This window comes from Podarcis pityusensis, assembly GCF_964106645.2.
Source record: "Podarcis pityusensis genome assembly, chromosome: 12".
Lineage (NCBI taxonomy): Eukaryota > Metazoa > Chordata > Lepidosauria > Squamata > Lacertidae > Podarcis > Podarcis pityusensis.
The window spans coordinates 9,042,298-9,057,840 of NC_138037.1; the positions used below are offsets into that span (position 1 = coordinate 9,042,298).

At 44.6% G+C, this 15,543-nt stretch overlaps 1 protein-coding gene across 1 annotated transcript in view; it reads right to left on the minus strand.

Annotated features, from left to right (window-relative positions):
- LOC308459058 (mitogen-activated protein kinase kinase kinase 3-like) overlaps positions 1-15,543 on the minus strand; it is a 118,147-nt gene that overhangs the window by 74,598 nt on the left and 28,006 nt on the right. The window contains exon 2 of the mRNA XM_080974116.1: positions 383-459. Coding sequence (XP_080830242.1) covers positions 383-392 — 10 coding nt within the window. The 5' untranslated portion in view covers positions 393-459. The remainder of the gene's footprint in view (positions 1-382; positions 460-15,543) is intronic.

The following is a 15,543-nucleotide window of genomic DNA, read 5'->3' on the forward strand; positions in this document are numbered from 1 at the left end:
CCCCTTTTATCTTACAAAATCTTTTCTTCAATTTTGACTTCCTGTCAAATCCCTTCGCATATGTTTTATCTTACAACTGAATGTACACAATACAATAAACCTTTCTATATCAATTTCCCAATACATTCAGAAAACGTAATAAATCCTTAATTGTTGTCCACCATGGAACCCACAATCTTTTAAAGTGTCACAATCTGGGGCTGACATCTATTGTGATTCCAGTCATGGGCATCTAGCTGCAAATGCAAACTCTGCCTTTTGGTTCTCTCGCTTGATTGATGGCCCATGTACCACACAGAAGTGTTGGCAGAACTTAAAATGTCCGCCATTTTGCTCTGCCACCAGCAGGAAACCAAGGTTGGAAAAAGTAAGGGAGTCTTACCCATGGTCATATCTTCATCAGGTCTGTATCCCACGAGTCGAGGGCACTTGTGTCGTACAGGCCTTCAACTCCAAGGGCTGCTCCTGCGACAGGAAGAATGAAGATTATTAGATAGTGAACCTTGTAGACGGACATGGCAGAGTCAAACGTGGTCGCATCGCCTGTACCAAAAAAAGCATCTCATCATGACCTTTATGTGACTGAAAACCACAGCATTTTGCCTCCATCCTCCCCACGTGCTGTGTCTTCCTGTCACCCCTTTGGAGGCAGAACAACATATGTCACTACAGTCTGTTAATTCAGACACAGCACCAAACCATGGTTATTGCAAAGTCACTACAAACCATGGTTCCCCATTCTCAATGGCTGGGCAGGCACAAACCATGGTTTGTCAGGTCAGACGTCACGCCAAACCGTTGTAATACTTCCTTGTCTGAATTGGGCCCACGGTAGTGTGTCCTGCCTTAAATCACTGAAGGAGCAGCTGTTTTCAGCAATCAGTTGAACTATTTCTAGGGTTGCCATATGTCCTCCTTTTCCAGGAGATGTCCTCCTTTTCATGGGTATGTAAAATGAGAGTCGCCATAGCGATCCGTAGCTAGAAGCAGAAGTCAGCAAATGTGTCCTCTTTTTGCTCTTCGAAATACAGTGGACGCTCGGGTTGCGAACGTGATCAGTGCGGGAAGCACGTCCGCAACCCACAGCATTCGCAACCCGTAGTCTGCGCACTCACGGGCCGCGATTTGGCACTTTTGTGCATGCACACCGCCGAAACCCGGAAGTAACCCGTTCTGGTCCTTCCAGGTTCGGTACAGTGTGCAACCCAAAATTGTGCAACCCGAAGCGTCTGTAACCCGAGGTATGAATGTACGGCAACCCCAATTTCACTAGGTGCCAGACAAGTTCTGCTACAGCAACCAACGCTTTAGCGGCACCTAGTGGCAGAACACAAACATTGCAACACCAACAAAACACCTGCAAATTTCTACCTAGAAAGGAAGCTCCTTTAACATAAAACCCCCAGGTATCAACTTGCAGATAACCAACCACAGTAAGATATGTACACTAGTAAACTCACCCTGAACCCTCCCTCTCTGCATTTTCTTCTTAGACCTCATAATGAAAACTGTAAACTGTTCACAAACAGGCATGACAACCACAGACAACACAGAAATCACTTCAAGGTGCAATCTAAAAATAATGTTGTAAACACCCGAGACATCTTCAGACTCTAAAGCAAGTACAAGGATATTCAAACCTATTTTGAGATATATGGGCAGGAAGAAGAGATAGATGCATCAAGCCAATAATCTGAAATGGACATCTGAAGCTAAACATGTTGTTCCTTTCGCTCGCTGCTACTTCCTATCTGAGAAACCACATGGCTCTGTTTGGGAACCGAAACCTAGCTATGCCGCCACACATTCTGTAACTTTAAGCAAGAGGCAGAATGACGTATACGGCTTTAAAACAAACCCTGACCGAAAGGGTGACAGAATTCATCAAGGCTGGAGACAAAGACTTTTTAAGTTTCAGTCCTGTCCCTGATAACACCACATGAAAAAATCCCCTCAAACACTGACGGAAATGGAATTTGGAAACAATCTACGGGAGATTCAAACTGTGCATCTATGGGAAAGATACAAACGGGGACTGCAACAAAATGTTGCAGGATGGAGCGCTTCTGTTCAGGGTCCCAAACAACCAGCTTTGTCTTCTTCTAGAACACTCCATTCTGTTCTGCCTCCCCTCTCCAGATCCTCAGCATTTGGCGGTCACTGAGCATTTTCTTTTTTCTTTTTCTTTTTCTCAAAATTTTTATTCATTTTATAACACAAATAAAAAACACAAACAGGAAAGACAAACAATACAAACCAATTCTTGTCATATCCTTATTTTCCTAAACATTGTTAAGTGGGCTTCCCCAAGTCCCACCTATCTGATTTTCATTTTACTTCCTCTTTAGCAGTTTACATATATCATAATTTCTAACCATCTTTTTCTTTTCTCCACACTGACTTTGACCATAAAAAACTTCACATTTTATCACTTATAAAATACACTATCTTCTACTTCTAACCCTACCGCCTATATCCACTTCCAAAGCTATTCTAAGATTTAAATATTAACTTTTTTTTTTTTTTCAAATATTCCTTAAACTTCTTCCAGTCTTCTTCCACCATCTCTTCTCTCTGGTCTCGGAGTCTCCTGGTCAGTTTGTCAAGTTCCATATAGTCCATCATCTTTATCTGCCATTCTTCGATAGTTGGTAAATCTTGTTTCTTCCAATTCTTCGCTAGCAATATTCTCACAGCTGTTGTGGCATACAGGAAAAAAGTAACATCATTTTTGGGGATTTCACCCCGCACTATACCAAATAAAAAGGCTTTTGGTTTTTTAATAAATGTGTTTTTCCACACTTTTTTCAATTCATTATGAATCCTTTCCCAAAAGTCTTTTACCTTGGGGCACGTCCACCACATGTGGTAAAAGGTTCCTTATTTCTCTTTACATTTCCAGCATTTATTATCATGAGTATGACACATTTTTGCTAACTTCACTGGTGTTAAATACCATCTGACACTGAGCATTTTCAATCCTCCTTGTGTCTCTTCCTTTCCAATTAAATTTTTTCCAACTTCTGAAAACCTTGGGGTTTCCCCAGGCCTATTGACACCAACTTCTTGCATGTGGGTGGTGGTGTTTTAGCTATGTAAGGATCCACCTGACAAATCAGTTTGCTATTAGTATGTAAGATCTGCTCTTGGAACTTCTTTCCCATCACCACCGGGGCAAGCCGGGCTGCAGCTGCCAGCTGCAATGTGAGGCTACTCGGGAGGAGAGAGGGAGCACCGGCAAACACATGCCTGTCTCTTGCCAGGGTGAAGCAGTTTCAGTCTAAGATGCTTCACAGCTGAAGCAACAGCTCCCTTGTAGCTCCAAGCTGCTGCACTAAGCCTTCCTGAGCAGGAGAACTGGACACTGGGCTGTGATGTGGCTGTAGGCTCCAGGGAAAACCCCTGTTCTTCAGGCAACTCATTGGCTCACCCTGAATCTGGGTCACAGCAGACTCTGCAAAGCCCCCTGGCTGCAATCTTAGTTCCCTCTCCACACCGCAATATCTAGTCTCACTCTGACCCTGCCCGAGAATCCAGCATTGGCATGCACAATAACTTGCGGCATGCGATCTTCTCTGTACAGTGGTACCTCGGGTTAAGTACTTAATTTGTTCTGGAGCTCCGTTCTTAACCTGAAACTGTTCTTAACCTGAAGCACCACTTTAGCTAATGGGGCCTCCTGCTGCTGCCGCGCCGCCGGAGCACGATTTCTGTTCTCATCCTGAAGCAAAGTTCTTAACCTGAGGTGCTATTTCTGGGTTAGCGGAGTCTGTAACCTGAAGCGTATGTAACCTGAAGCGTCTGTAACCCGAGGTACCACTGTACACCAAACTTAAGAGGCAAGTGGCCTGTTTTGTACACTTGCAACTTCCGCTGTCAAAGAAGCACTTCTTCTAGACAGGATTTTCTGTTTGTGTATCCACATATTGACTGGCCTGGTTGTCGCATAATGCTAAGCCAAACTAAGTACAGTGGTACCTCGGGTTAAGAACTTAATTCGTTTTGGAGGTCTGTTCTTCACCTGAAACTATTCCTAACCTGAAGCACCACTTTAGCTAATGGGGCCTCCCGCTGCCGCCGCGCCGCTGCTGCTCGATTTCTGTTCTCATTGTGAAGCAAAGTTCTTAACCTGAGGTAATATTTCTGGGTTAGCGGAGTCTGTAACCTGAAGCGTATGTAACCCGAAGCGTATGTAACCCGAGGTACCACTGTACGGTGGTACGCAGTTAGAAAACCACTTCCCTGTTACTCCTGCTACTGCCACTAGGAGCTAAGCCATGGTTTGGCCTGTTTCATGCTGAACAAACTATTAACTGTATAATAATAATAATAATAATAATAATAATAATAATAATAATAAATTTATACCCCGCCCATCTGGCTAGGTTTCCCCAGCCACTCTGGGTAGCTTCCAGCAAAATATTAAAAACACAATAAAACATCAAATATTAAAAGCTTCCCTAAACAGGGCTGCCTTCAGATGTCTTCTAAAAGTCAGATAGTTCTTTATTTCTTTGACATCTGGTGGGAAGGTGTTCCACAGGCAAGGCGCCACTACCAAGAAGACCCTCTGCCTGGTTCCCTGTAACTTCACTTCTTGCAAGAAGGGAACCACCAGAAGGCCCTTGGAGCTGGACCTCAGTGTCTGGGCTGAATGATGGGGGTGAAGATGCTCCTTCAGGTATACTGGGCCATTTAGGGCTTTAAAGGTCAGCACCAACACTTGAATTGTGCTCGGAAACGTACTGGGAGCCAATGTAGGTCTTTCAGGACCAGTGTTATTGTGGTCTTGGTGGCCATTCCTGGTCACCAGTCTAGCTGCCACATTCTGGATTAGGTGGAGTTTCCGGGTCACCTTCAAAGGTAGCCCCACATAGAGCGCATTGCAGTAGTCCAAGCGAGAGATAACCAGAGCATGCACCACTCTGGTGAGACAGTCTGTGGGCAGATAGGATCTCAGCCTGCGTACCACATGGAGATGGTAGACAGCTGCCCTGGACACAGAACTGACCTGCACTTCCATGGACAGCTGTGAGTCCAGAATGACTCCCAGGCTGCGCACCTGGTCCTTCAGAGGCACAAAACCAAGGTTTGTTCTTGGTTCACCACTCATGGTTTGTTTGCAGGAGACAAACAATGAGCCTGGTTTTGCAGGTAACACTAAACTAAACCATAGCTTAGCTTCCGGTAGTGCAGGGACAGCAGGAACAGGAGGAGCAAAGTGGTTGTGATTTTGTAACTGTGTACTGTACAGTGGTACCTCAGGTTACATACGCTTCAGGTTACAGAAGCTTCAGGTTACAGACTCCGCTAACTCAGAAATATTACCTCGGGTTAAGAAGTTTGCTTCAGGATGAGAACAGAAATCGTGCTCTGGCGGCGTGGCGACAGCGGGAGGCCCCATTAGCTAAAGTGGTGCTTCAGGTTAAGAACAGTTTCAGGTTAAGAACGGACCTCCGTTCTTAAGTACTTAACCTGAGGTACCACTGTACCAGTATGCTTGTTCATTCACACTTAACCATGGTTAATGAGAATGAGGCACTGCCTGATTCGTGGCAATATTCCCAAGCACATGTGCAAACATTCATGTCTTAAGAGAAGTCACCGGCTGTTTATCTATAACTGAAGCTCTCTTATAAACTGGCACTAAATAGAAATTACAAAAAGTGCCAATTTGTTTCAATCCGCCGATCTGTTTTTTAAGCAGCTGCAAATACAGGTCAGTGCAAGCTGGAAAAGTCATCCGGATTTAATTCAATTTGCTAACGAAAAGGGGCTTTCCTTAGCTTCCTAAGCAGTGTTGAAGCAATAGACCGAGCCTGGAGTATTTAACAAGCAAAATAGAGAGTCAAACGGAAAAGGAAAAGAAAACTTTTCTTTAAAAAGATTCCACCACACTAACTTTCAGCAAGTTTCCGGGAGGCCTGCCAGCTAATGTGCAGGAGGTTGTGTGTGTTGTTGTTTTAAAATGTACTGTAGTACTGTTCAAAAATATTATTGTCAGAGTTTTTTTCTAGCGAACTTGGGGCCAGCAGAGGGATAGCACTAGCAAAAGCAATAACCAAATAATGAGAAACGGTTTCAAATGCAAGCTTATGCGCTGAAGAAACAAACTGTGTAGGGTTTGAAAAAGCGAGAAATCATCATCATTACAGTTTATTTGCAGCTGAACAATGAAACTTGCAGCTGGACACCTAAAAACAGCTTAAAATTAAAGACTGAACATTACTTAATGGATGGTGGGCATTTATCCTTCCACTATACATGTCTTTGCTAGCCATAAGTGCTCACAACATCCTCTTTTTGTTGTCTGTTAATCCCCATACTGTAAAAATATAGTTTAAAAGTACATTAACATCTACAAACACCAAAGTTTTGACCGGTACAAAATTGATACAGACAACTTCACACCAAAATAATATATCATTGAGCAAGTCTGCATCAGATGACTTAATGAGGCCTTTTCATCATTACGCCTCCAACATCTATCTGAGAATAGACAACACTTTCTTGTAGAGGTCTTGTGGAGCATATCAGATCTTTGGGGGGGGGACTGCTGTTAGGGGTCCCAATAACCCAAAAGCACTTGCGTGTGAAGACCCCCAAACCCTCTCCAAAATAAATCACACAGGACACAGCTTCCGATTGGTGCAGGTACCCCAGAAACAATAGCCGACAGCTGCATCGGATGTTTGGCTTCCAAAAAACGTTTGAAAACCGGAACACTTACTTTTGGGTTTTCGGAGTTTGAGAACCAAAACTTTTGAGAACCAAGGCACCACTGTATTGTGCTCAAATCCTGTTAGCTGGTTTCCCACAGACATCTGGTTGGCCACTGTGAGAACAGTGCTCTTATGTTCCCAATCTGGAAGGTACACTTCAGTCCCTAATAACGCTTTCTGGAGTCTTTGGTCTAGATTAGGGCTTCCCAAACTTGGGTCTCCAGCTGTTTGGGGACTACAGCCCCCACCACCCCTAGCTAGCATAAAGAGCCAGTGGTCAGGGATGATGGGGACTGTAGTCCAGAAACAGCTGGAGGCCCAAGTTTGGGAGATCCTGGGTCTAGACGCATTTGGGATTATGCGCAATGATTCTACCCTGCAGTAAACTTTCAGAATGCCCTATCACTCAGCACAATCATAATGAGGAAGTAGGCCATTCAACCGCTTTATAATCCTGCAGTTGAGAGGCTTTTCAGCTACACACTTTCAGACCCTTACGGGACTTTTATGCAGAAGTTGTCGAGCGATGGAATGTGCGTACTTGGCGTATCGACTTCCAGGTCTGACTCATCTCATTAATTTCACTACCATCTATGGAATGAGCATGGCTTGAGTCGCGAGGGGTTTCCAGGATGAAGGCGGCTGGAATTTCAAAAGAATATTTATAAGTCCTTTGCGCGCAACTTCGTATATATTCAGGGCTACTCATCTTCCAAATGCACATGAAGAATCCGAAAGGAAGACTAGCTTTAATTAAAACACTGCATCAGAGAAAGGGAGCCTGTGGTGGACTACAATTCCCATAATCCCTGCCACTAACCATGCTGTCTGTGGCTGATGGGATTCGGAGTCCAACTGGAGAGCCACAGATTTCCTCATCTCTGCACTAAAGCAGGCTTCCTCAACCTTGGCCCTCCAGATGTTTTTGGCCTACAACTCCCATGATCCCTAGCAAGCAGGACCAGTGGTCAGGAATGATGGGAATTGTAGTCTCAAAACATCTGGGGGGCCGAGGTTGAGGAAGCCTTGCACTAAAGGCACATGTTTCTGGCTCTCAAGGTTGGAGAAGCGTACCCAGCATGATGATGTGTATATTAATCTTTTAGTTTATCGCTTTTTATTTTTAAAAAATTGTTTTAAATAGTTGTTTCTAACTGATTTTACCAATAATGTTATTGTTTTATTCGTTTTGTAAAGTGTTTTGAGGCTTTTTTTAAATAAGAAAAACAAATCAAGCTGTTGATACGTTTTATGAAATAAATAAATACATAACAAATGCAAGCAGGAATAAAAAGGGGCAATATTGCAGGACTGGAATTACTGGGCTCCTCTCTAAAGGGTCAATTTCAGTTTCTCTCTGTTTCTCATCGTTCCAATCATGAGTGTAGTTCTCCCCAGTTCCACATCAGCATGAGATTATTTTTTTTAAAGTCATCATGCAAATTTAACAGCACGTTAGCGCTAATTTCTCCTGATGCACATCTCTGTATGCAATTTTCCCTAATATGAGTATGTTGGCAGAGCAATTTTCCTAAACGGAATGTATTTTGTTTTCTTTTTTTATATATTTTATTAAGGATTTTCTTGTTTTACAGAAGTAAGTGTAATGCCTCGTATTTTTTTTTCTCATGTAACATTTTTACAAATCCGTTTCATTTGTTGAGGCATTAGGGGGAGAAGAAAAAAAGGAAAAAAGAAAGGAGGGGTGGAGAGAGGGAAGATGGATGGGGGTGGGGTCGGGTGGCGGTGTTTCTATTATGTTTAATGTATGTAGAGTTTGGTGTCAGCGTTGCTTGTGCTGTTCACTTGTGTTCCTTTGGTGGTGAGAGAGGTTGGGGTTGGCCTAGGGTGTGATTGTTTGCTTGTGATTGGCTGTGGTGATCTTTGTTTTCGTGTGTGAGTGAGGTGGGTGGGTGTTTTGGATCAGGTTAGCCATATTGATTTGTATGCTGTTGGTGGAGGGAATGTATTTTGTTAAATGTTACATTCACTAATATATATATATGTATTTTTTATGGGCACTTTATCCCAGTATATGCATTTTTGTACATTTTTTGTACACTGGAGATCTGACGTGCAAAATTCAGAGAAGTGTGGATTTTGAAGGACACTTGTGTTTTGGTTCTTCACAGCGTTCTTGAAAGTGAAAGTTAGGTAGGTTCACCTTTTAAATGTGAACTCACTCAAATTTTGTTCCCATCCCCACACCCACCTCTGACGAGGGTTAGACTAGATGGCCCTTGGGGTCCCTTCCAACTGTATAATTCTATGATGCTACGATTTCCTTTCGCTCGTGTTGTCCTGCTGATACAACCACCAACACTTTGATTTATACACACCCTGCCTTCAAATATCCAGTTCACAATAACAGCATGGGCAAACACCACTAAAAACAATTGCTTTTATTTCCTCACATTTGCAAAGTGGGTGACATTAATTTTTATTTATATCAAATTTGTATGCCACCCTTCACCCGTAGATCTCAGGGCGATCCACAGTATAAAAATACAATATAAAAACACAAAATACATATTAAAAACAAGAACGAAAAAACCTCACAAATCCGCCCCCACAAGATATCTGTCACTCTCTTATACCACAAGTTTATCATATTTGTGGTTTCAAAATAGCAGGGGGGGGGGACTTCTCCTCAAGTGAGTGGCTGCCATTACTTTTAGAGTAGAGGTATGCAGACTTTGAGCTTCTGGGATCCACTTTGATTTTTACTAGGACCCCCAGATCCACATGCAAAATAGTGGCTCAGCTGAGCGGATATGTTCTAAGGATTGATGAACAGGAGACCTCCAGGCACATGTTCAGCCCAGGAATCTATAATCAGTTCGAGAACAAAGCTCAGATTTTGTTTCCCCCTCCACACAAAACCCCGCTCTCATTCCCACCACAAGAATTCTGTTTCACCGGCCTAATTTCAGAAAGCTTCCTAGTTATTTCTGTTGGAAGCTGCAGTTGGAAACTGCTGCTGCGGACCGTTAAGAGATCTCTAAAAGAAGTTCCTGATTTACATTCTGTTTGAGCACTCAGAGCAGGCGCTCCTGCACTTATCAACTTATTATCCTCTCCATGTCGGTGGGACTTATTTATACGTCAACCACCATTAGGCTCCTTCGTGGCTGCAAGGACTTAAGGCTCAGATACGTCCCCCCCACATCAGAAACTGAGAAAGCCCACAAACACCCACTTTGCTTTTCCAGGAAACAGGCACATTCAACAGAATTAATCCAAGCTCTCCAAAGCTCCTAGGATGTGAAAGAGGAAATGGGAATTTCAAATTCCGCCTTTCGTTCTGCATGCGTTTTCAAGGGAGAAAATTATACTCCTCACCTCATGGGCAAGGGGTAGGGCTCAGAGAGTTTATGGGCTACAGGAAACAGACTCAAGAGTGCCATTGCACCCATGAGTAGACACTAGTTGATGTAAAGGTAAAGGGACCCCTGACCATTAGGTCCAGTTGTGGACGACTCTGGGGTTGCGGCGCTCATCTCGCTTTATTGGCCGAGGGAGCCGGCGTACAGCTTCCGGGTCATGTGGCCAGCATGACTAAGCCACTTCTGGCGAACCAGAGCAGCGCACAGAAATGCCGTTTACCTCCCCGCCGGAGCGGTACCTATTTATCTACTTGCACTTTGAAATGCTTTCGAACTGCTAGGTTGGCAGGAGCAGGGACCGAGCAACGGGGGCTCACCCCGTCATGGGGATTCGAACCACCGACCTTCTGATCGGCAAGTCCTAGGCTCTGTGGTTTAACCCACAGCGCCACAACTGGAAATTTTATCTGCAATGAGTTTTGTAAGCTATGTGTTTATACCTCCGACAAGCACCTGCCCCACAGAGTGGGATCCTGGGGTGGGGAACCTCAGACCTGGGGCCTGAATGTGGCCCTTGACATCTTACTCCCTGGCCCTCAGGACTCTCCCTGGGCTACAGCTCTTCCCCACACACTCTTTCCCCAGACTACCACCAGAGGTCTGAAAAGGCACCGCTCACATGTGTTTTCTTCTTATATACGATAAGTTACTCCCAAATAACATTTTTTCTTCAATTAGCACCCTCCATACCCCCCCTACACGTTAGACCAGCCCTATTTAAAAGTATGGAGCAGATGGAGCCTAATAAATGTGCATTTTTTGTGTGTCTTTGTGCTTTGAGTCTTTCTACAGTCAGGCAACATATGAATGAAATGAAATGAACGGCGGCAAGAACTTTATTAGCCCAAAGGTGGAAATTGCAGGAATTACCAATTGCGTGTTCAGACCCAGAAACCTCCCCCCTAGATAAATTCACACTTGACTCAAATTTTTGGTTTGGTTTTTGGCAGAATTTAGGCCACGACTTTATTGATTACAGAAAGTGACTGGTTGCATAGGCTCTGTTTCGACTAGCTCCCTGCCAGGCAGGTAGCGCTGACCCAGGGCACCAGCATAGGTCAGCCAAGGGTGAACACCTGGATAAGCCGAAAGCCGGGAACGGGCTAACTCTGCCACCCAAATGTCCCCCTGGACTCAGGCACGGGCACAACCCCTTTACAGGGGTTGACCAAACCTTCGAGTCCCTGGATTCCTTTAACGGAATACCCTACACATAAGGATGGAGAGAGCATTCTCCCATCCCTATCACCTGAACCAGAGCCTACACGCAACCTTACAAGTTGTGACGATTTGCTACGCGGCAGGCGAAACCCAAATGGCAACAGCCTATCAGCCAGGTGGGGAAAATTCCTGCCGTGCCCCTGTCCCAACGACAGACGACACACGACGGCATAGCAAGGTCAATCGCAAAATTCCCTAAAATTAGGGAGAGGTGGGCGGGTGTTCCAAATGCACGCGCCGAAAGAGGAAGCTCTGGGTCACGTGCATGGGCATAAATAGGTCCCTCGAACCGTCTGGACTGTGTCCCATTGGCCAGATTGTACCCAGCTTCGAGGGACCTACCAATCGGGTGTTGTGGCTTACCAATTATACCCACCCACAACACAGGGTGTTGGTTGTCCAAGTCTCACTGCAATATGTGCCCTCTTTAAGGGAGGACCCAATCAATCGAGGAGTGGCAGATGAAGATGATGGACTATGCAGAATTCGCCAAGCTGACTGGTAGAATCCAGAACCAAGACGACCAAAAATTTCAAAGAGACTGGAGTAAATTTATTTGGTATATGAGTAATTACTGTAATTACTGTAAAAATGTGAAGGCAGGACTGAAATAAATCTTGCAACGATAAACTTTAAAACTTTTCTGACCAAAGAGAAAGAGTTGACTATAAGAGTATAAAGGTCAGAAATGGATGGCCTAAAGTGTGAATATAAAGACTTGAAAATAAAAATACCAGTTGAAAGGATGGAGGGAAGTCATGAGCTCAGCAGGGCAAAGAGTGTGTTTCTCTGTCAACGTAATGTTTGAAATATTGTGTTAAAAAAGGAATCAATAAAAATTATATTAGAAAAGAAAAGAAGGCACAAGAAACAGCCACGAGCACAAGAGGGATGCGTTCCACATGCATCAGCTCAGCCAAACGCAAACACTTTTTGAAACTTGCTGCCCACACGGCATACACATTCCCGTTCCATGTGACACTCCTGCAAGTGTTAACTACACATAAAACACACACACAGGCAGCGGAAATATTTCAAAAGCTACGGCTACAGTGACTCAGGCCTAGCAACCCTGATGTGGAAACCACAAAAGACAGTAAATGTATAGTGTGGGAGGATAAGTGAAAGCTGCAAGAAACTGGTTTTTCTTCTTAAAGCTTTGGGGTACAAAATCTGGACCGTAGACCAAAATATTTCAAGGGGCAGGGGGGAGAGAGATGCAGACCCTCCAATTGCCCCTATATTCCAGGGACAGTCCCGGATTTACAGAAGCTGTCCCGGTTTCTGAGTTGATCCCAGAATGTCCCGCTTTTCCTTAGGACGTCCCTATTTTCACTGGAGAAATGTTGGAGGGAATGGAGTTATGTGACACACACACACTCACCGAGCCAAGGAGATAAGGAACTAGACAACCTTTAGAAGACTTCTGAAGGAAGCCCTGTATAGCAAATGTTTAATATTTTATTATGTTTTTATATATGTCGGAAGCCGCTCAGAGTGGCTGGGGCAAACCAGTCAGATGGGCGGGGTAGAAATAGTAAAAATTATTATTATTATTAAATAGGACATCCCTATTTTCTTTGGGCCCGTATAGTTAAAGCTATAGTTAAAGTTATGGTTATAGCTATGGTTATAGCTTTAACTATGGTTAAACCTACGGTTTTCCTAGTAATGATGTATGGAAGTGAGAGCTGGACCATAAAGAAAGCTGATCGCCGAAGAATTGATGCTTTTGAATTATGGTGCTGGAAGAGACTCTTGAGAGTCCCATGGACTGCAAGAAGATCAAACCTATCCATTCTGAAGGAAATCGGCCCTGAGTGCTCACTGGAAGGACCGATCCTGAAGCTGAGGCTCCAATACTTTGGCCACCTCATGAGAAGAGAAGATTCCCTGGAAAAGACCCTGATGTTGGGAAAGATGGAGGGCACAAGGAGAAGGGGACGACAGAGGACGAGATGGTGGGACAGTGTTCTCGAAGCTACCAGCATGAGTTTGACCAAACTGCAGGAGGCAGTGGAAGACAGGAGTGCCTGGCGTGCTCTGGTCCAGGGGGTCACGAAGAGTCGGACATGACTAAACGACTAAACAACAACAACTTTCTTTGGAGAAATGTGTTGCATCAGAAACCAAAGCAAAACAGACTGCCTTTATAGCTAAGATTTTGCTAACAATCCTGACCTCACCTACTCAGAAGTAAGTCCTATTGAATTGAATGGGGCTCACTCCCAGGAAAAGGGGAGGGAGAAAATAGCAACCCAAACATATGACCTGGAATAGCTCAGCTGGTAGAGCATGAGACCCTTAATTTCAGGGTCGTGGGTTTGAGCCCCACATTGGGCAAAATATTCCTGCACTGCAGGGTTGGATGAGATGATCCTCGCCGTCCCTTGCAACTCTACATTTCTATGATTGGCTGCAAATCCTCTGCTCAATGGCCCGGGAGTGAAAGTTCCAGTGAACTCAATGGGGCTTTACTCAAAAGTAAACTCAGTTGAATTCAGTGGCACTTTTAATCCCAGGTAACTGAGCGGAGGATCGTGGTCACGTATAAAATTGCACTATGAGTCTGTAATCCTATGCACAGAAACTCCAGAATGAGCCCCACTAAACTCACTGTAATTTACTTCCAAGCAAACCTGGTTTTATTTTTTTAAAAAACTCCCTCCCTTTAATTTAACCATAATATATAATTTTAAGAACACCGTTTAAATTTTAATAACAGTGTTTTAAAATGTAAGTGCCGAAGAGCCGTCAGTCATCCCGGTGACATTGCATTTATTAGCTAGAAGCACCATAATCAGGTTTTCACTTTCCTGAACAAATGGACTGAATACAATAAATTCCCCTTAGGTCATCAGGGCTAACAAAGAGATGGAGAATCTGTGCCCCTGAAAATGGGGTTGAACTCCAGTTCCCATCACCCCCAGCCAGTATGACCAGTGGTCAGGGATGATGGGAGCTGTTGTTGGCATGCATCTGTCTCAAGAGACAATGGAGTGTGCCTCCAGGGGGCAAAGCCAAATGGCCGCCCACCAGCACCCAAGCGACCTCCCCGGGGTGCAAGCCTGGGCAGTGTGTATGGAGGTCCTGGGCTGCCCAGATGACAAGACTCCCCTCTCGGCTTCACTTATATGGCCTAAAAGGAAAGCAGAGCAAGACATTTGGCACCAGCTTGGCTGCAGGAGTTGCCAGAAGGAGCACGCAAGGCACCCTCCAATCGCCTTAGGGCTTTGTGTGGGGTTTCCTCCTTGTGGGAATGTTCAGGGTGGCAGGAGAGGATATATTGTTTATTAATATCCTTCCTAATCTGCGCTAGCAAGTTCCTTTACTTAGCGGAGTTTGCATTCCCCTTTAAACAGCAGAAAACTAGTTGCAAACTTGTGTGAGTTTCTTAAGACAATACGCAATTCAATCTGGCTCTTCCGGATTGAAATGTGTTCTAGTATTTTCCTGGTAAGACCCCTTGAATCCCTCCTAAAAGAATAAAGACACTGTTATGTATTGAAGTTCACACCACAGTCTTATTCATAAGCAATAAAAAGAAAGTTTACTCGTGATCAGGCAGAGAACAGTGTGATCCCTGAAGGCGGGCTTAAGGCTTAAAGCAGGCGTGACCAAACTTGGCCCTCTAGCTGTTTGGGGACTACAGTTCCCATCATCCCTGACCACTGGTCCTGTTAGCTAGGGATGGTGGGAGTTGTAGTCCCAAAACAGCTGGAAGGCCAAGTTTGGCCATGCCTGGCTTAAAGTTACAAACATATACCAACAGGTTTACTCCATAAGGCAGATGACCTGGGGGGACTGCTTGGCTGGCAGCCAGCATTTCAGTCCAGGAAGTTCGCAGGATGAAAAGAAGATGGAAAAGGGAGAGAGTGGCAGCATGCCTTAGCCTTTTACCAGGTCTGGGAAGGTCATGCCCACCCACTAGTCGCATGCAAGGAAGGATGCTCCAGGCCAGGAGGAAACAGGAAGTTTTGACCGGCTGGACCAAACATTCCCTTGCATGTCCACTCTAGGAAAACAAGGAATGTTGTACTTGACTGCTCCCACTGGATTACATCCCACACTCCTGAGCCTTTTCTTCTCCCAAAGATACCTTGCAAGACAGCAGAGGATTAGGATCAGAGACTTCCTTTTCCTAGATGGGCTTCCTTCCCAGGTGGAAAAGCTCCCATCTGCCCCTCACTTCCCTCTACGGCACGTGCAGAAAC